This window comes from Thrips palmi, unplaced genomic scaffold, assembly GCF_012932325.1.
Source record: "Thrips palmi isolate BJ-2018 unplaced genomic scaffold, TpBJ-2018v1 HiC_scaffold_4, whole genome shotgun sequence".
In the NCBI taxonomy this organism is placed as follows: domain Eukaryota; kingdom Metazoa; phylum Arthropoda; class Insecta; order Thysanoptera; family Thripidae; genus Thrips; species Thrips palmi.
This window is the reverse complement of record NW_023144631.1, coordinates 11,342,937-11,363,717: the sequence shown is the minus strand read 5'-3', so window position 1 is coordinate 11,363,717 and position 20,781 is coordinate 11,342,937. Positions and strand designations below refer to the sequence as shown.

Below are 20,781 nucleotides of genomic sequence, written 5' to 3'. Positions count from 1 at the left end.
AAATGCAAGAAATAAAACTGAAATCCGAAGGCAAGTCTTTCATTTGTATAGCTTTATCTTTAATCCAAGGAAGTTGTGGGAAACACCGCCCAACATACATTTTATCTGGCATTTGAATCATAGTCAAACAGTTACATGCTAATTCAAGAAGGTACAAAAACTTATGATAAAGAAGACTACAGTACTGATCCATAGTTTGAAATATATTAACAAAATACATAGTACTGGCTAAGAAAATGCTTTGCTGTCCCTTAAGAACTAGGTTTATCATACATAATTGTACTTGAATGAATCCTGCCTGTGTAACATACCCTATTCCAGTTGCCCAAAAGCTTCATAAACATTAGCTCCAAACACTTTCACAAGGTCGTTTCGCACCAGCTGATACATCCACAAATCTTTTTTGCTGGGGGAAAGTTCTGTCATCTTGTTTACAATAGGGATAAGCTTTGCCAAAGGCATTGTCACATTGCTGGGATGGACAAACGAGCTTTTTGCGGATCCATTTACTGCACTCGTCCAAGCATCTGCCACTTTGTCACTGGAAGGGCCAGGAGCAGGCTCCGAATGGTTTATAGGAGCAAACTGGTCGGCTAGTTTGTCTATGACACCGGCAAAGCTCTGGCTGATGCAAGACCTCATCAATGAAGCAGCTTCATCAGATTCCAATAAATCAGAAGTCTCAGAAATAATATTGAACAGTTGCTGGACTTCCTGTTCTTGTAAACAGCCAGTATCAGTATTTTCTTTGGAAGGAATGCAGAATTTTGCCATGGATTTAATTGGATTTTCATACATGTTACTTTCAACAGAGTTTTGAATAGACCAGAACAGCTCTTCAGTGTCTCGAAGTGACATTTGCTTTTTTAATGAAATATTTTCCATAATGGGCTGAACATGTCGCTCAATGAGAGAACAGAGATCAATAATACCAGTGTCTCGTAAGTGGTGGCATAGAGAGAGATACAAATGCTGGAGCTCTGTTGACAACACACCCTCACCATTAGCATCTCTAACAAGGAAACCTCCAACAAGGTTGAGTTGGATTCGCAAGAGAAGCACAAGCATGGAATTTGCATAAACTAATGCAGCTATTCTAGTGAAAGCTCGCACTTTTAATCTCTCCCAGATGCCATATTTTCCTGTTGTCGCTGTTTGAAGCTCAGTCACTAGCTCCTCTGTATTCACACAATTTATGATGGCTTCATGAATTGCAGGTGACAAAGAGAGAATTGTTTGATCACAAGTACGTTCTGTACTCTTAAAGTGCTGCTGCCGTCGATTTCTTTCAATGAATTCCTTGGCTTCATTTTCAGTATATTCTCTAAGCTTGCGCTGAGCGTAACGGAGGGCGAGCCAAGTACCTCCAACAACAACACCGGTAACAATGAACTTCCTCCGATGACGGTTCACAAAATCCTTGAATCTGGAGAACATTTTCCTATTTTCCTCAGTAACTACAGGTGATGACTATTAACATGACAACCGCACTATGTGCGATTCACTAATCAAAAGAAGTGTCTCCAGCTTGTCTGTCCATGAGAGACGTTTGAAACCGGTTGGTGATGAAGTTGTTGATATCGATGAATCTCTCGACGCAGTTTTTCAGACACGTCTCAGAGCGGCTCCCTAGTCGTGTCTCAGGCTTTTCAACGCATAGATCCCAACACTTGCTGGTTAACTTGTGGGTTTGCTCCTGAAAACAAGAGAACAAAGGGTAATGCACTGCCTTGAAGGCACTTTACAGGCCACTGTCGCTGTGTCATGTTCATACGACGGCAACCAAGGACGGATTCTCAAGAAACTTTCTTTCTAACGCCAATTTCCACATGTCCATGCAAATCAACACATTTTTGTTCAGGCTGACTTCGCACTTTTACCTGGAACCTGCTCATCTGCTCAACTTGACGAACGAAATCATCGTTGAAAGCGGAAGTCATGCTGTAGACGTGTTTACCCAAGTGGAATTCAAAATAAGAGATTTAACAGTTTGAAGTAAGAAAATAGCCTTCTCACCATAAATTCAACATGACATCAACCAAACATTTTCTGCTTGCGAGCGGCGTGCACTGCAAATAATACGTCATGGTTTTATCTGCAGGAGGGGGAGGGGAAAATCGATATCTCGAGATATCGCGATGCATCGATGTTCCCTGCCTGAGAGGAGAACCAACCGGAAGCGTTCGTTAAAAGGCAAAATTACAAATCGTCAGAGGACAATTCATGTAACGATCAGCGACTGACACATCAATCTAGCTTTGTAAAGAACGAGTCCCTCCCATGTGATATCAATTCTTTGATGTCTTTCCTTCTTGTTTTTCTGTACTGTCTACCACTGTCATAGCCACTCTGCAGTTGAAGACAACACATCTGTTCGGCATTTTGATGTCAGCTTTCAGGTTGTAAATCCTCCTTAACCTCTACTAACCCAGGAAGGGCTTTATTCCGCCAAAATAGCCACTGCCCTTGCATAAATCTCGACCCCTGACCTAGGGATGAATACATGGGGGGGTGTCCAGTGTCAGCAATGACACTAGGAATAGCAGACAGGTGTAGCAGATCCTTGGTGCCGTTTTCGTTCACAGTTTTTCTTGCGGTTCCTTTCCTATTTGTCATATCGCAATGAATGTGGTACCAATCGAAAGCTTAGACTTTCGGCTTTAATTGGCTCGCGTACACCCACCCTCTAAAATGAATAGGAAAAGCCCCACGGGCCTCGGAAAGTGGCGGAGCGCTACCCGGGCAGCCGCGGGGGCTCTATTTATAACTCCCGTTCTTTGTATATTCATCGGATCGACTTGAGACATGTATCAAATGAAAGATGAGGTCCTAAGCTACAACTAGCACTATTCACTTTTTATTCTAAGTGAACGGGGAGTGAATTGCAAGCGATAAACCGTCCGCCACCCATAAGACGCCGGCCGCCGGCCGGCCGTTCAGCCTGGCGGGGCGGCAACCCGCCGCGCCCCCTGGCGTGCGCTTGGGTAGGGAGCGCCGCCACCTCTCCTACTCCACCTTGCCCCACTCCACCTCTCTGCTTCAGCGCGGCCGAACTTGATCTGCGATCTGCGGCGTTCTCTTCCGTCCTCGTCGTCAACATCTGCACGTGTTTCAAGATTCCCTTGTTTGAAAGTGCTCCCAAGTTTTCTTCGCTTGTCATAATGCTGCGGGTCGCCGGCAAAACGAGGTCTGAACTCGTAATAATAACTGGCATATTGGGGTGAGTGTGTTTGGTTCAGTTCGCTTTTGTTGGTTGTTGGTGGGCAGAGGTCGGACTTTTGCGCTACGTCGGCTGGCTGCAAAGGCTGGGCCTCAGCCGACTCCGGCTGCCAACGTGTGCGACAGAGAGCGCGTCGCAGTGCGTCGCCGGGTCGCCTCAGCGACGGTGCCGGCTCTGGCTCGTTTCGTCTGCTAGGCCGGCGACGCTCGACCCTCCCTTCCCCTCTCACCTTCCAGTGCTGTCTCCGGCCGCGACAGCCGCCCCGTGGCTGCCCAGCCGAACTCGGCTGGGTCCCAGCCAGCCGACTTTGGCTGGCTGGGCCGGCCCGGGCCAGCCGAATCCCAAGGCAACGGCTGTCGCCCAGCCGTTGCAGCCAGCCGAAATCGCTCAAAAGTCCGACCTCTGTTGGTGGGCTGCTGGCTGCTGGAGGACGTCGCCCCCTTCCCCTTTAGGGGACAGTGGCAGTGCGTGGGCCGTGGGCTCCCAGCCGCATTTGACTACTGACAAGAATCCATTTCTTTCCAGAAAAGGGGCACCGACGATTCGTATCCCGAGGTACCAAATACACACACAAAATCTATGTGTGTACTCAGTACACACTTCTAGGTGCGTGCTTACAAGCATGCACTTCTAGGTGTGTACTTGCCTAAGCACGCACCTAGAAGTGTGTACTTGAATGAGTACACACTTAAAAGTGTGTACTCAGTGAGTACACACATAGAAGTGCATGGTGCGAGGTGCATGCGCGGCATAGGGAAAACGCATGCACTTCTATGTGTGTACTCACTGAGTACACACTTAAAAGTGTGTACTCATTCAAGTACACACCTAGAAGTGCATGCTTGTAAGCACGCACCTAGAAGTGTGTACTGAGTACACACATAGATTTTGTGTGCACTACGTTAAATCTCGGATACTTCTTTATTTCGCATCCTAGCCTATGACATGTAATGACATGTTTTTCTCCTCTTGTTGAGACGAATCCATTTCTGGACCCTCACTTCAGGCGAGGGGACGGAAGTTGTGCACTTACTTGTGTTCTGCTTCCTTCCGTTTCAAGAGTTGCGGAAATGCCCTATTTGACCAACTTTAGACACCTGATTTTTTTTTAGGGGGAGGGGGGGTCAGTGTCGTTTCTTTGCGAAACCACCATGGATTCATTTCCCTGTCGATTTCTGCGGTTCGAGGCTCACGGAGCTCTACGGATGCTGCCATTTCAATTTACTGCGTGGGTGGCCACTAAGTCCAGGTTTGGCGACTACTATTCACATTCGAAGGGGCGAGCACTGTCAAGTGGCCCGCCCGGCCCCGCCCCGCCGCCCCACCCCCCTTGCCCGGAGGACAACCGCAGACGGACCGCGTAGCAAAACAAACGGTAGCCACAGGGCGGCCATGGGGCGGCTAAGGAGGGGTCGGCAGAGAGAGGGAGAGAGAGGGAAAGAGAGAGGAGAGCGGGGCGGCGTGGAGAGGGGCGGTGCGGCCCCCTCCCACCGCGCACCGCACCGCGCCGCGAGGGAGTCCTGAGTCCTCGCGGCGCGCGGGCAGGCGGGCAGGCAGTCGCCGCTAGTCCCGCGGAGAGAGCCGGTCGAAGTGCACGGACGCGCCTTGCGCCTTCCCCGCCGCGTCAGCGAAGGGACTCTCGACGTTCTCCACTACGTGCTTTCGGAGCACCAACTCCTCGCGCGCCTCCTCGCGTGTTCGTGTCCTGTCACGCGTGCTCCAGTGAACGTCTCGCAGCGTGACAGCGCCGCGTGGGCGAGTGTGTGTGCGTGTGTTGTCTGTGAGTGACGAAGAGACCACGCCGGCTTGCGACGGCCGTGGTGGAAATCGCGAGCCGTGCCGAGTTGGAGTTTCTGGAGCTAGCCACGTAAATATGTCGTGCTTGGTGTGTGAGAAGGGATAACAGTGTGCTGTGCCAGCCTCGCATGGTGACCATTAACCCGCCGAGTGAGTGCATTGTCCGAGTGGCTATGGCGGTCTCGGCCCGGCCCGGACTCGGGGGCCGGCCTGCCGCCGACCGACTGCTGCGCCCGCTGCTCCAGGACCAGGATCACCAGGACCACCAGCAGGAGCCGCACCGCCGTCATTGAGGTTGGTTTCCCTATGCACACCGCCCATCGCCATCGCCCCGCCGCCCATGTCGCAGTGCGTCGCGGCGTGGCGCCAGTGTTGTGGCGCGGCGGGGGCGGCGCGGCGCCGGCCCGGACCGACTTCCACTGGGCACTGAGGGTCGTTTTCGTCGCCCTCTTCCTCGCACTCGTGGGGCGTAGGTGCGAGAGGGCCAGAGCGACGATCTCGCGCAGCAGCGACGCAGGTTTTGTGTTTTCGTTTCCCGCGTGTGAGTGTGGGTGTGCGTTTCGGCGGGTGTTGCTCTCGCATGTTGCATGCCAGCGCGCTGCAGCGGGGCCGCGACCTCCCGACGCCGTGCCGCCGTGCCGCCGTCCACTCGACGCAGGCCGTTGCGCAGGACGGCGGGGCGGCAAGGCGGCAAGGCGCGGCTCAAGGTGCCTTGCGCCCTGCCCGACGTGGAGCCGCGTGGTTCCGTGTTCCCAGGCCGCCAGACCCGCGGCCAGCCCGCCAGGCTGCACCCACACTGGCGTGTGGCGCGACGGCGGCGTGGCCGCAGTTCCCGCGTCGCTGCGCCCTGCTTGCCTGTGCTTAGCCGCCTTGCCATGCCGGCCGCTTGTTGCTGCAGACTGATTCCGAGAGTCGTTTTCGTCGCTCTGTCTCTCTCGCACATAGGGGACGCCTTGAGTGCGAGGGCGGCGATGAACGCTCTGGGTCAGTCTGCTGGCCAGCAGGCTGAACAGTCCTGCTTCGTCGTCCTGTCTTCCTCGCATCCCTACGGGACGCCCCATGAGTGAGAGAGACGAGGGGACGCGCATCAGCCTGCTGACTGATTCCGAGAGTCGTCTTCGTCGCTCTGTCTCTCTCGCACCTATACGGGACGCCCCGTGAGTGCGAGAGAGACAGAGCGACGAAAACGACTCTCGGAATCAGTCTACTGCAGCAGACTGGAGCCGGTCTCGTCGCTCTGTCGCTCTCCTCGCGGGGCCTTCCCTACAGGTGCAAGAGAGACGGAGCGACGAAAAGGACTCTCGGAACGAGTCTGCAGGACGCCGTCGACGGGGACCCTCCGCGACGGCCCTGCTTTTAGCCGCCGTTTGGCTGGCTGCAGCGGAGCCAAGCGAAGCGCGACAACGAGAGAAGAAGAAGGAGGAGGAAGATAGCCGAGACGCGCCAGTGTGTCAGTGGTGACTGCCAGGCCCGTTCAGCGGGCCGATGGTCGCCTCGTCGCGACATTTGATTTGCAATTTGGATCGCCTGTTATTGCCGCGCGAACGCCGCTTTCGTCGCTCTGTCTCCCTCGCTCTCATGGCGCGTCCCCGTAAGCGTGCGAGAGAGACAGCGCTCCTCGGCATGAGCCTCGGACGCCCCGTCCTGCCCCGTCCGGTTCACGCCTCGCCAGCAATTTGCGGTTCTTTTTTGCACCGGACTGTACGTGCCTAAAGCGTGGTCCTGGCGCTATGGATGTGACCGTTCGGCGTTTGGGCGTGCATTTCCCCCTTCCTAGGGAAGGGAAGTGCCGTAAGCCGGCAGCCGAGCGATTCAGAAGAGCGGTTTGTCGCTCTGTCTCTCTCGCACCCTTACGGAGAGCCCCATGAGTGCGAGAGAGACAGAGCGACGAGACGACGCTTCTGGATTGCTCGGCAGCTTGCCGCAACGCGCCCGCCCTGGCCGCCCTGGCCGCCGCGATACCCGCTCCTTCCTTCCTTTGTGGTCGCGATCGCCACTTTGTCTACAGGGAGGATTGGACACGCCTCTGCGGGCCGCTGCTGAACCGTGTCTCTGTCTCTCTCGCACGCGTGGCGCGGCCCGTGCGGGTGCGAGAGAGAGGGAGCGCTGTCGGGATGCGGCCTGCTCCGGGCTGCGTGCGAGGCGCGTTCGGCCCGTCCGGGGGCACAGCGGGGCACAGGGCTTCCTCCTTGGCTTCGGACGCGGCCCGCGCGCTTTGCTAGCTTTGCAATGTGAGGCTAGGAATGGCAATGGGCGATCGCGATCCTGCTGCTTTGTCCACGGCTCGGCTCGGCTGGGCTGGGCTGGGCTGGGTCCGTGGTGGCGGTAGGCCCCGCCGACAGCACCGCCTCGGGCCTGCCGCCTGGCTGCCTGGCTGCCTGCCTGGCCGCCTGGCTCGGTGAGCCGTGATAGCGCAGATAAGGCCGCCGTGTTGTTGAACCTGGCTGCCACCTTCGCAGTGAATCTACGATTCGAGGAACGCGGCGGCGAGCGGCGAGCCTGCTGGCCGATTGTGCGCCGTCTCTCTCGCACCCCTACGGGCCGGCCCAAGGGTGCGAGGGAGACGGCGCGACGAGGGCACTGTAAGGAACGAGACCGCCGGCCGATCGCCGCGCCGCGACGTGAGGGCGCTCTGCCGGTCGGCCGGTGGGGCCCCGCACGCCCCGCACTGCCCGTGGCCCTGCCACTGCACTGCCACTGCTAATTGGGTCTAGCAGAGTTATCTGGCTGCCGGCATTGCTGCATTGCTGCGCGTTGCTGCATGCCGGAGTGGTTGGGGCTAGGCATAGGGCTGTGGGCGTCGGCCTCGGCCTCGGCCACGGCCGTGCCTGCCTCCACCGCGCGGGCCTCGGCCTCAGCCCTGCCGGGTAGGCCGGCCCGCCCCACACGCGCGCCGCCTCGCTGCCTACCCTGATCGGCTCCATTCCGGTGCGGTGTGCGCTGCGCTGTGATGGCGGGTGTTTAAATCCCCCTCCGCGCGAAGGTGATTATGGATTTGAGCACGTCGCAGAAGAGCGATTCTGAACTACTGCCCGGGTCGCTCTGTCTTCCTCGCGCCCCGACGGCACGCCCCGCGAGTGCGAGAGAGACGGACAGCCCGCTCAGCTTGGCCAGGCTTGGCGCTGCTCCGCGCCCATTATGTTTTTGGGCTGTGCAACGGTGGCGGTGGCGGCCCCGCGCTGCCGGTGCGGAAGGCGGCGCAGGCGGCGAAGGCAGTCGGCGGGGCGCGGCGTAACACGTATCTCGACCAAAGTGCTCAGTGCCTCAACCGAACCTTGACAAAGTGGAGGCTTTGCCCGAGGGCCGCGGGCCTAGGGCCTAGGGCCGAGGGGGGTGGGGGTAATGGGACAATCGCGGCTCTCCCTCCCCTCCCCTCCTCTGCCCCGCCTCCCCCTCATCGTGATCCCGGTCGGCCGCGGTCCGCGAACCGCCCAGGCCCCAAGCCCACTGCCCTTTTTTTTTGCGCTCGAAGTGCGTTTCGTGCGATTTGAAGAAACAACAAACACTACAGTGGTTGCCGATCCGAGGCCGCGTCGTCGTCGTCGTTCCCCTGCGCGCCTTTGGGGGCGGCCTGGCCCCGCCTCCCCTCACCGCCCCCCCCCCTCTCAGGCGTGGCCGCGTGGCGCCGTCCCGTCGTCCGCCCTTGGCTGCTGCGAAGACACAGACACACCGCCCCCATGAGGGTCGGATTCAATCCCACACCTTGCTTTGTTCAGTTAGTTTGCACCTCCTAGGGCCTCTCTCTCTCTCCCCTCTCTCTGTCTCTCTCCCTCGCCCTGTGCGACTCTCACGGACCAACTGAGCAGAACGTTTTGTGATCGATCTGGCGGGCGCGCGTGTCACACGCTCACACTCACGCACACACGCCGAACAAACACAGGCGCACACACACATACACTCACACACACGCAATTGCGCGAGGAAGAGAGAGGGGCCTCTGCACACGTGCGCTGGATTTGCCCGCCGCGATACTACAGTGTAGCAACGCCACGTGTCTGGGATCGCGAGCCGAGCGGAGCCGAGAGCAGAGACACCAGCTGAACCGATTCCGCGGGGTCCTTTCGCGTGCCTCTGTCTCTCTCGCACTCGTGGGACGCCCCGCTGGGGTGCGAGAGAGACAGAGCGACCGAGGCGGCGGGCCTGGCGGGCCTCATCGGCCAAAGCCTTTCTCTCCTTCCTTCTCGCACGCGCGTGCGTTGGAATAATCGCGGAAAGCCAAAGCCGCTCGCTGTGCTCGCTGTCGTCACCGCGTGGAGGCGAAGCGCGGCGCGAAGACGCGGAGGGAGGGAGAAAGTAAAGGAACGGAATCGAAATCAAATCGAATCTCTGTCGATTCGATCCGAATATGACATTTATACTCAAAACGGTTGAACGTGGCACTTTTCCTCTGGTTTTTGACCGCGAATAACTCCGATCCGGTGCCATAACATTCGTGGTTCGGTTTCGAGTGACTCGCTCACCTCTATTCTCGTTCTTCCGCTCGAGCCACCTTTAGCGAGTGTCGCTGGCGCGTGGGGTATGGCGGTGCGGGGCGGTGCGGGGCGGTGCCGGGCGGTGGGCTGCAGCGCGATAGCAGCAAACATCCGCGCGTCTCGCTTCGCAGACTTCGCAGCCCGAACGCTCTCCGCGCGACCTTGACTTTGACACGGCCGCGTCCACCGCGAGCTTGATGCTCGCGCCGTCGTGCTCGCCGACCCGGCGACGGCGATACTCCGCGCGAATGCAGGAGGACGGCGTTAAAAGCGGCGGTATCGCGCGGGGTATCGCCGCGTTGCGCAGTGCACTGTGCCGCGACTCCGCTTCCTTCCTGCCCCGCTTTGGCGCTTGGGTGCTTGCTTTGGCGTTCCGCGCGCGTGTTCGCGCCGCCACGCGACAATGTTCGGCCCGGGGGGGATGCAGGACGGCGAAAAGCGTCGTCGGTCCATCGCGGTTCGGGTTGTATCGCAGCGATTAATGCGCTGCGTGCGCGACGTTAGCTTTTCAATGCGGCGCTTTGGAAAAAAGATGTATGATGTGAACTTGTCTTCGTTACCGAAACGGTCGTGATTAAAACGGAAACGTCGCGAACGCACAGCCTGGCCCGGGGATGAGGACGCCGTCGTCGTCCTCCTCGTGTCGCGGAAATTGCGCGCGTGCGCGGTTGATGCGCGCGCAGGTATGATGTGACTTGTCTCGTAAAACGGTCGTAAAGGAGCCGGAACGCGTCGCGTCGCCTCGCCGTGTCGTGCCGCGCCGCTCCGCGACCAAGTGCACCGCCGAGAGGCGGCGCCCGTTACCAAAGTTTTGTCTTGGTTTCACGGGGACACGCTCACGGCTTGAAACAGGCGCGGATCCTGGGAGGGGGGACGCCTACCTGTAGGATTCGCTAAAAGTCGCATACTTTGCCCCTGAAAGTAGGCAACTTTTGCTGCGTCGCCACCCCCTGAATTCATCACCGGATCCGCCCTTGGCTTGAAATTTGGTGGCGGAGTGCGCTGCGACGGCCAACCCCACCCCCGCATTGTCCAGCGGCACGATGGATGTCGAACACCGCGCGTCGTGCATCGTTGCTCTGTCCCTCTCGCACTCACGGGTCGTCCCGTCAGGGTGCGAGTGAGTGGCACAGCGACGAAAGCACTGTCCGGCTGGAAATGAACCGGTTGCCCCGCTCCCCTCCCCCCCCCTCCGGGTCCCCGTCGAGGTCCGCGTCCATCCCTTGGGTCCCCTCGGACCGTTCATTCAGGAATTCCTTTTCGATTCCCCCTCCCCCTCGGCCTGGGGCCCCTGGGGCCTTGCCTGGGGCCTTGCCTGGGGCCCCACGGGGATGCACCCTAACGGTGGACGGACGCGGCGACAACAGGTGAAGCCGGACAAGGCCGGCACCGTGACGGCCGTTTTCGTCGCTCTGTCTCTCTCGCACCCATGCGGGACGCCCCATGAGTGCGGGAGAGACAGCGCGGTGTGTTTGATTGACGCCCATGATAATAAGCGCGGTAAACGTCCTGAAAATCAAAACAAACGATCATGAAAAGTGGCTGGTTTGATGGAAGAATAGGGCGTTGCGTCGCCGAGCGAGCACTGCGTCGAATGTGGCGCCGCGCCGCGTCGCCCGAGGCGTGGCCGCGGTGCCGCGGTGCCGCGGTTGCGGTCGCGCGGCAGGCGCACTGCAAGGCACTGCAAGGCTGCGGGCGTTGCGTCTGTCGTCAGGCCCGTCAGGGTGGGCTCGGCAGCCCGGCAGACAGGCTCGTTCAAGTGATGTCATACTTTCCCCCAGGCCCGCCTGGTTACCCGGTTCCGGCCGCCACGTGAACTCGGCCCGGGTTTACAGGTTACCGGTTTACCGCTTTACTGCCCCGGCCCGGCCGGCCGCCGCGGCGTTTGGAAGGCGCAGAAGGGCCCGGGGGCGCGAGGGGAAGGGGGGAAGGGGATATCAATTTCCAGGCGGGGAGTACTACCTTTAAGCTGATGTGGAGAGGAGAGCAGTATCCCCGGGGATCCCTATCGTGGCGGCGCAGTGGCGGAGGAGTCCTGCGGGAGACGTCCTGACAGCCTGGTTCCGTTGCCTCCCCTCCCCCTCCCCTGACCCACCCCTCCCCCACCCCTCCCCCACCCCGCCCCGCTCACCTTGACGGGACTGCCGCCTCCAAAGTTCCCGTGGGCGGTGCGCGTGGCGCGGCGCGGTGCGGTGTTCTCAACTGCCTGGGTAATCTGCTTATCAACCGTGGGGCCAGCCAGGCCAGCCAGCCAGACCAGGCCAGCCACGCGGCGCCGACTCTAGGCGCCCCCTCCCCCTCCTCCTCCCCCTCTTTCTTCGCTCCGCTGCCATTAGCAAAGCTTTGTGCTGGACCGGCACCTGGGGCACCAGCACCACGCGAGCAGCGGGCTGGAGCCGAACATTGTTTTGCCGCGCGGTCTCTCTCGCACCCCGCGGACCTGCGCGGACCGCCCCGCGAGTGCGAGAGAGACAGACAGCGACGCTGCTCGGAGTGAGACTGCAGCGCGCGCCGGGCGCCGCGGGCCGTTCGTTCTCGTGCAGCGGCGCGGCGTGGCGGTCGTGGTGGCCGAGGCCCTGGTTGAGCACGGTCCGGCCGCGCCGCGATGAAGTCGTGTCGGGTCCGCCAGTCCGCCAGCGCCGTCGCGGTTCCAGGGCCGGATCCTAGACGGGTTACAATGTGGCAAAAGTCGCCCAGGGGCGAAGTGCGGCTCTTTGCGTTCCTCTCGGGGACCCGCGCCTGGTGGTCGCCGCGGTGCAGTCTGCGCGGAGCACGCGGAGCGCGTCTCGGCAGCGGCATCCGTCCGCCAACACGACCCCCGCGCCCGCAGACTGACTCCGAGAGCCCTTACTCGTCGCTCTGTCTCTCTCGCACCCGTACGGAACGCGTCATGAGTGCGGGAGAGACAGAGCGACGAAAACGACTCTCGGAATATCAGTCTGCTGGCCTGCCTGGCCTGCTTGCCGAGCCCGCCCGCGACCTCCTTAAGTGAATCTAGTCCACTTTAGAGACTGCGCGCCACCGTCGCCACCACGCCGTCCCCGCGACACCCGGCCGGCAGCCCATCGCGAGCCTCGGCTTCTGAATCTCCGCCATCCATCGCGAGCCTCGGGTTCAAATCTACAGTGAGCAGCGTGCGCCCCGGCGCTCTCGTTGGCGGGCCGCTTTGGGCTCTGCAGCTGCAGAGTGATTTCGAAGCGTGTGTGTCCGTCTCTCTCGCACTCACGGGGAGCGACCGCCCTGCCGCTGCCGGGGGTCGTTTTGTCGCTCCGTCTCTCTCGCACCCCCACACACATACGACGCCCGCGAGTGCGAGAGAGACGGAGCGACGAAACGAACCTCGGAATGAGGTGGCTTTGGCTTGCGCGACGCGTCGTTTCGCCACTCGGCTGCAGATTGAGCGTCGCGGCGTCGCGGCGCGATGAGGGCGTCGCTGCGGCACTGCAGCGCCACGCGGTGCAGCGCGACATGCTGCCGGAGTGGCGCGGAGTGAGTGCGAGAATGTAATGGGGCCAGCACGCCACGCCACGCCACGCCACGGCGCGTTGAACCAGGTTGAACGCGGCGACACCATTTGGGCTTGCGCGGTGCCTCATTTCGAAAGGCGAAGGCGCACCACCGCCACCCAGCGTCAGCCATCAGCCCGCTTGCCGCTGCTGCAGTGCCCCGCGGCCTGGACCTGGAGGAAGTGGAGAAGCGGAGCGAAATGCACTCCGCGCTCCGAGAACGGAGTCTGCTGTCGGACCCGTGCGCCTCGCTGGAGGAAGCAGACAGACAGGCAGTCGTGAGTCATGGCTTGATCCGACTCGGGCCGGCTCCCGGACGGCAGGGAACTGGAACTGGTGCGCCGGGCCGCCGCCGCGGCCTGAGGTTGCCGTAGGTCGGGGAGGCGCCGCGCCAACGGCAGGTGCAGCGGTGCGGCCGGCGGTCTCTCTCGCACCTGTGCGGGACGTCCAACGAGTGCGAGAGAGAGAGGTCGGCCTGCAGCGGGGCCGACGGCCGACCGCGAGCGCGCGGCTCGAGGAAAGCAGATCAGGAGAAAGGAAGAAGACCCTGCTGTCGCCTGGCTCTGAGGCTCTGGCGGCGCGCGCGGCTCGCGCAGCAGGGCACCGGAACCGGTTCCCGGTGCGGCAAGGCGGCGGCGCGATGCGCTGCGCACTCGGCCGTGGGTGTGAGCAGTGTGAGCACCGCGAGCGAGGACGCCGTGACCCTAGTTAAAGCGCCTGCAGGTTAATTTAACAAACGGGTCGTTAGGCGCGCGCGGGCCGCGGCAGCGGGTCGCTCTGTCTCTCGCACCCGACGGCTCCGCCCGCGCGTGCGAGAGAGACAGAGCGACGGAAGCACTGCCGGGAATGAGCGCGGGCCGCGGCTTGGCGTGCGGCATGGCGTGCGGGCGCCGCGGGTCACCTTGCCGGGCCTTGCCGGGTCGGCTTAATGCGATTACTGCTTACCTGTTACTTGGAGGGTGGATATCCGCGGTGGGGCCGGCGGGCCGGGGAGGGCGTGGCCTATCTGCAATCGAACACGGCGAGGACCCTGCCTGAATGGGAGGCCGAGGGCCCGGGCCGCCTCGGCCAGCCTCTAGGGCAGGTCGACGGGGTCACCGCAGTCACCCCTCCCATCCCCTGCTCATGTTACTTGTACTGACGCCCCACGGGGCCCTGGCTGCCCTGGCTGCCCTGGCTAGCCAGGCCGCAGGGCGGGGCGGGATGCGGCCGGTGTGTCCCGCCGTGCCGTGCCCTTGGGGCTGGCCGGGCTGGCCCCTGGCCTCGCCGGTGGGTACAGGGCCTCTGGCCTCGCCAAGGGCCTCGCCGGCCGGGCTGGCGCACCAAGGAAAACTTGGAGTGAAAGTGGCGCGTAAAGTTCCCCAGCACTTCCAATCATAAATCGTTGTTATGATAGGAGTCAAGTTGGTTGGTAGTCCCGGGGCCCGGCCAAGGGCCCGACCGGGGGAATGGATGGAGCCCTCCGCGGGGCCCTCCGCGGCGGGAAAAATGGAGAACAGGAGGAGGAGGAGGGCCTCGTTGGAGTTGGCCCGCTGCCTTGGGATTACCGCTGGCCGTCGGTACCTCTTCGGAACAAACTTGCAAACAGGAGTCGTGTCGACCGGCTCGCTTCTGCCCGCTGCGCCGCCAGCCCACCAGCCCGCCAGCCCGCCAGCCCGCGAGCGTCGCGCATTGTCAGCGAGCAGTCGCGTCTCCGCGCGTCTCGTCTGGGGGACTCCCGGGGACTCCCCGCCGCCAAGTTTTGTATCCAGCATCCAGTGCGCTCCGCGCTCAACTCGAGCGAGGGGAGGCCAGGCCGGGCCAGCGCGCCGCGTCGATATAGCCTCCAGAAAGAGAGAGTTTGAAAAAGTCGGTGTGTGTCTTGGTGAGTCCTGCTCGCTCGGTTCGGCTCGGGGGCACCAAGGGACTGGGGGCCCTCGCCTGCCTGATGCTCCCGACTGGCGTCCTGCTGCCGTCCAGGCTGCCGTCCGGTGTTGTTGTCGGACCGCTTGTCCAAGGACGGGGACGGGGTCGGTGTGGCTGTGGGCGAGGCGAGGGCCCCACGCCCTTCTCCCCCCTCCCCCCTCCCCCCGCCAGCACGGCGGGCACATGCCGGGCCATGGGCAGCCGTGGGCTGGGCGCTGGACGCTGGGCCGGGCCGGGACGTTGATAAGATAATGGGCTGGACGAGGACGGCATGTCGGAGGTTGCGTCGGGCTGGCCTGCCCCAAGGCTCGCCGCGCACCAAGGCGTCCCGTCCGTGTGTCGTGCCCCGTGGACCTTTATCCCGGGAGCGCATCGCAGTCTCTCTCGCACTCACGGGTAGGGTAGGGGTGCGAGAGAGACAGCAGCGACTGCCGCTGACGCGGCGCCGCAGGAGGCTCGCCGTCGATCAGAAAACTGTCGGCGGTGACGTGCTAAATTACGCCATGACGCCGCCAAGTCGGCGGCTGGAATTGGGTTCGGATTCTCAAATGATCGAAAGCAGGACCCAATACCGGCTGGCAAGGCCACTCTGCTTCTGGCGCCGCCGCGCCGCCTTCCTCCCCCGGCGGCGGCTAACTAGCTCAAGTTGTGAACTCGCTGCCCCGCCCCTGCCCGCCCCCACGGCTCCACGGCGTGACTGTCTTCCTCGAACAATCACAAAAGTTTGATTTGTGGAAATGATTGGCTGCTCATCTTACTGGGTAATTGGCCCGTCGCGGGCTGGAGGGGCTGGAGAAGAGGAAGGCAGCCCCGCCCTGCCTGCTCTATCCAGGCGGCGTGCTCCAGGCCTCCAGGCGTCCGCAGTGGCTGGAGTGGCGAGAAAGTGCCCCAAGGCCGGGACGGGCCGGGCCATGCCCGCCAACCCTTTGCAGGGGTCGGCGCGGTGTTCCCTCCGACCCGTCGACCCGTCGCCGCGGGTCGGCCGGTCGCGCAGTCGGACTCGCACTCCGGGGGCACCGGGGACCCAGTGGCGCGGACTTCAAGGGCGCCCGTCGTTTGCGAGTGAGAGTGAGAGGAGGGACCAACTTATGGAAACCGTCTCGCCCCAGGGATAAGCACACCATTTTGCCTGCGTACCTCTGCAGTCGGGGCTAGGCCGGGCTGCGCTGGGACGCGACCCCTTCCCCTAAGGGCCTTGTCTGGCCCGGACCCCTAGGCAGCAGGGCCGCCCAGGGCCGCCCTGACGCTGATCGTTGTATGAGCTTTGGCTCGGACAGCAGGACGGCAGGGAGGCCTTGTCCTGTCGAGGCAGCGACGCCCTCGGGGGCCAGGGCGGCCAGGGCGGCCAGGGCCACCGCACTGTACTGTACCACCGCGTGTGGCGCGGGGTCCCTCCACTTGCACCCCAGCAGCACAGCCTCGAGCACGGCAGCGCAGCGCGCCTGGGTGCATATTGTGAGCTTCTTTACGACCCCCGGAAGCTTACAACGCATTTTAGCCGCCCGACCTACCGCCCTACCCCATTCGTCTCGTTTGCGAGTGTGTGTGTGTTTGTGTGTGTGTGATAGTGTGAGTGTTGATGCAACGGCGTGGCGCAACATGGGGTACAGTGTGCCGCGAGGCGTGGCTGACGCCGTGGCCGACGCCGGCGTGGCGGTCGACCTCACCAATATCATTGTTCTGCCGGTTCCCATCCCGGCGCGCTGCTTGGCGCTGCCCGTCGCTGCCCGGCTGCGCGGCTCGGCGGCGGCCTTTGGGAACGGCGGCGGCGGCTGCTGCCCCTGGCTGCCTGTGGCCGCGGCGTGTGGTATGGCGGCGTGGCCGGCCGGCGCACAGTGGGCCAGAAGACCGGTGGAGGCGGCCTAAACTCTGGACGCGTTTTGAGCTCCAGAGTCGCTAAATGGGACTCGAACCGAACGTGTGACCCCACCAATGGATTGCTCTCCGGACGAGGAATCCATTGGTGGGGTCACACGTTCGACTCGATGCCTGTTTAGCGATTCTGGAGCTCAAAACGCGTCTAGAGTTTTGGCCGCCTCCACCGGTCTTCTGGCCCACAGTGCGGCGCCGCTCCCGCCTTTGGCCGCGCCTGTGGCCGCGGTGCTGGCGGTGCTGGCGGCGCTGGCCCGGGCTCTGCAATTTGGCGTTGCGCGTAGCGGTCGCGGCTCGCTTATGGCTCGCTTGGCTCTCGGGAAACGTTTTGCCTTTGCCGCCGGAAGAAAAGGGGAGACTAGACGATACGAGGCACCGCCGCGGCGCGCCGCGTTTTGCAGGCAGCGCGGAGGAGGGGTGTGTTGTTTGCTTGGACAAGTCTGGGGCGCGCTCGGGCCCCGCCCCGCCCCGCCCCGCCCCGCCCCGCCCCGCCCCGCCCCGCGCCAGGCGTTTTCCTCCCGGGCCAAAAGCGGAAAGTTATACGGTCGGGGTGGAGGCGCCGCGGCAGAGGCATGAGGTTGGCGCAAATCCTCGGGGGTCACGCCGTGAAGGTCTTGAATGCCGCGAACGCCGTGAACGCCGAGCTGGCGGTGGCAGTGATGGAGCAGCGCGGCGGAATTTGCTGCGACCCGCCCCGCCCCGCCCCGCCCCGCCCCGCCCCCACGCCCTGCCAGGGACGGCCAGACGAGCCTGCCTGTCAATCCCGGATGGATTTCTTCCTTCCCTTCCCGATCAGCGCGCTCGGCGCCCTGGGCCTTGGACTGGGGTCGGGATTACGCGCGGCGTGCCCGCATTAAGGCGGGGCGGGGCGGGGTGGGCTGGAACGGAGGAGCGCGCCCTTCCGCTAGGCGGCACTGACAGTCCTTGACACAAGACAGGTGTGACCCCACGCCTCGCCCCCTGCAAACAAGCCCTAGCCAGTCGTCGTCGACGTCGACCTGGGCGTCCCCTCGGTGCCTCGGTGCCCTGCCCGTCGTCGGGGTGCCTGGATGCCTCCGGAGGCGAGCCTAGGCGAGCCCGGCCGGGCGAGCAAGTGCGCGCGAATGCCAACTAGATTAAGCAGTATACAAGAGGAACGTAATTCGTTGCATAAAATATTAGGCAAGGATGCGCAAGCCAACCGAGCCGACTTGGAGCCCCTCATCTCGCTCCCCTCTCTTTCTCCCTCCCCGTTTCTCTCTCTTCATCTCTCTCTCTCTCTCTCTCTCTCTCTCTCTCTCTCTCTCTCTCTCTCTCTCTCTCTCTCTCTCTCTCTCTCCGACCAGGCTCGCGGAGAGGCGGAGCCAGGAGGTCCGATGCGGCGCGGCACGGCGCTGTCTGTCTTTGGTTGGAGCCAGCCCGGTGTTTACCCGTGTTTCTGAATTTCATCGCGGGGCCGAGCGGGGCCGAGGGACGGCCTGGGAGAATGGGCCGGATCCAAGGAAGCAAAAAGCGCGGGGCTTCTTGCTCTTGTTGTTTTTACAGTGCCGCGCTCCGTGGCACGTGTTGTTTTTGTTGTTGTTCGAGGCGAGCAAGCGCGGCCGCCTTAATAAACAGGCGGTATTAGATTCGCGTACCTGGTGTGTGTGCTCGCGCGCGCGCGTGTGTGTATGTGTGTGCCGCGTAGCGCCGCCAAAGAACGTGCTCCCGGGAATATCCTGGAATTTCCTGGAATGCCCCCCTGGAAGCAGCCTGGAAGCGGCAGGCGGCGCGGCGCTCAATGTACTCACATGTTGTCCGGTGCGCCGCCTCTTCCAGGCCCGTCCAGGCCGCCTTGGACGCCTTGGCCGCCGCCGAGGCGAAGGCCCCCGTCTTTTCTAATAGCCTATGGACCGCCATCGTGTGTGTGTGTGTGTGTGTGTGTGTGTGTGTGTGTGTGTGTGTGTGTGTGTGTGTGTGCCCCCTCGCGACCCCTCTGCCACGGCCGCACGCACGTTCCGGCCGTCCTGCTCAAGGGCTGTCATGGTGTGTATGTGTGCATGTACGTGTGTGTGTGTGTGCGCGTGTTGGTGTGCTGGTGTGCGTGCACCGAGGATCCATAAATTGGGAGCGGCAGCGGGCACGGCAGGCACGGCGGGCAAACAGACATTAGGCATGTCACGGTCCCTCCATGCTGCCTGTGCCCGTGCCGTACCGCCGGACGGAGCCGCATCGCCGCGCGGTGCAAAGGGACCGCCGGGGAAGTACCAATCACTCGCCGGAATGGCGCGGCGCGGCACGGCACGGCGCGGCACGGCACGGCGCGGCACGGCGCGATAGCGAGCCGGCAGCAGGCTGGCGGCGTGGGTGGGCGACGCGGCGAGCGGCCAGCGGCCCGGGCGGACGTCGAGAACGTCGAGAAGGGCCCCACGGCCTACAGGCACCTACGGGCCGACGGGCGGACGACGCACCGAGGTAGTGGCGCTATGCGGCAGCCGGCACTGCCCCGGCACTGCCCTGGCAGGCCGCCAGCGCGATGAAGTCATTGCGAGCGCCCGCCCGCCCCCCGCCCCGCCCCGCCCCCCGCCCCGCCCCGCCCCCCCGCCCCGCCCCGCCCCGCCCCGCCCCGCCCCGCCCGCCAACATTGACAAGGACATCGAACCGCTCTATTTGGCGAGCGGCGCGGCGGTTTTGCGGCGAGTCCATGTCGCGAGTGCACCTGCAGCGTCGAGGCGCGCCGCGCGCACACACTCGCACGCACTTACACGCTAGTGCCGTCGGTGCCGTCGGTGCCGGCGGCCGGGGCGCGAACGGCACCGCGGGAAAAAGATGGAGCGATACGGACAAGGCCCGGCAAGGCCGGTCGAGATTCCCCGTGTGATGCGATGCCGGTGATGTCAGTTCGCCGTTAGCTCGGCAATGAAGACGTTTGGCAAGTTGACGACCGACACTGTGGTCGAAATGTTACTACACAAGAAAGTTTCCGCGGCCTGCAGCGCGCCAATTTCTTCGGTGTTCCTTTTTCTTTGCGTCTTATTACCGTCGCGGACGACGGAGGGCCCTCCTCTTTACGACGCCGATCATGTCGTCCCCGCGGACGCGCGGCCTGGCGGCCTGGCGGACGGGGGCCGCGTAAAACAGCGCGATAAAAGCTCGATGATCGGCGAGGCGCGGCGCTTGAACTCGCCCGAGGACCGGCCTGGCCCGGCTCGGCCCGGCTCGGCCGCGCGGGGCGCCTGTAGTAACACAAGCCCGTCTTGTTAGGGCACAGCGCGCAGAAGACTTGTTCTTGTTCCTGAGCGGCCTGGTCCTCGGCGTCCCCGTGTCCGCGTCCATCTCGCGCCCGTCCCCGCGGGGGGCGTCGCAGCGTCTCCTCACAGCGTCGCGTCCCGCGGGGGGCGCCAGGGCCGGTCCACGCAGGGTGGCTCCGGACGGTGCTCTGTCTCTCTCGCTCCCCTTCGCGGCGCCCTGCGAGAGCGAGAGAGACAGCGCGCTGCCGGGCTGGAATAACACGCCAGTGTCGCGGCGCTCGGAGGAGCAGAGAGCCGGCGGAGGCGGCCGAAGATTGACTGCAATACGAAGGGAACCGACTCGGCCATGTTTGCGTTTCATCGCGTCGTCCGAGCGGCCAAACGAACTATCGGCGACTGCACTCGCGCATGACCGCGGCCTCGTGTGATCCCGCTCAAGGTCGTGCACCTTGACATCACGGACGCCGGCGCGCTGGCACGCTGGCACGCCGGCCGCGGCGAGCCGGACGGGCGGCGCCGACCGGACAGGCTGGCCGGCCGGGTCGGGTCGGCCAGGTCGGGTCCGGTCGGGTCGGGACGTTCAATTAAGATAGGTACATAATGCAGTCACGACGGGCCGGCCATCGCAGTGCAGTGGAGGGAAAACAAAGAAAAACGCCGGAAAGACGTGGAAAGTGCACGTCGGAGATGCAATGTGAAGGTTGAAAAATCGCCACCCCGTAGAGGGAGCACGGCGTGGACCACGGTTTTCCGGATTGAATCAGTTTGAACCACGATTTCTGCATATTTGTCTCCGTTTC

At 62.6% G+C, this 20,781-nt stretch overlaps 2 protein-coding genes across 2 annotated transcripts; both read right to left on the bottom strand.

The window, feature by feature from the left end:
• Window positions 1-37: 37 nt before the first annotated feature.
• Window positions 38-1,462, bottom strand: LOC117649162 (peroxisomal biogenesis factor 3). Its single transcript, XM_034391642.1, has one exon. The coding sequence runs from the start codon at window positions 1,435-1,437 to the stop codon at window positions 313-315; it is 1,125 nt and encodes a 374-aa protein (XP_034247533.1). The 5' UTR covers window positions 1,438-1,462; the 3' UTR covers window positions 38-312.
• LOC117649163 (mitochondrial import inner membrane translocase subunit Tim8 A-like) lies at window positions 1,421-2,080 on the bottom strand. The gene is made up of 2 exons (XM_034391643.1): window positions 1,881-2,080; window positions 1,421-1,696 (listed from the first exon to the last, which is right to left on the bottom strand). The coding sequence occupies exons 1-2, from the start codon at window positions 1,938-1,940 to the stop codon at window positions 1,505-1,507; spliced, it is 252 nt and encodes an 83-aa protein (XP_034247534.1). The 5' UTR covers window positions 1,941-2,080; the 3' UTR covers window positions 1,421-1,504.
• Between the last annotated feature and the right edge of the window lie 18,701 nt (window positions 2,081-20,781).

Excerpts from the sequence above, each read along its gene's own strand:
- LOC117649162 (XM_034391642.1), bottom strand. The coding sequence starts at position 1,437 with ATGTTCTCCAGATTCAAGGATTTTGTGAACCGTCATCGGAGGAAGTTC.
- LOC117649163 (XM_034391643.1), bottom strand. The coding sequence starts at position 1,940 with ATGACTTCCGCTTTCAACGATGATTTCGTTCGTCAAGTTGAGCAGATG. Across the intron at positions 1,697-1,880 it reads AGCAGATGAGCAGGTTCCAG|GAGCAAACCCACAAGTTAAC; the intron begins GTAAAAGTGCGA and ends TCTTGTTTTCAG.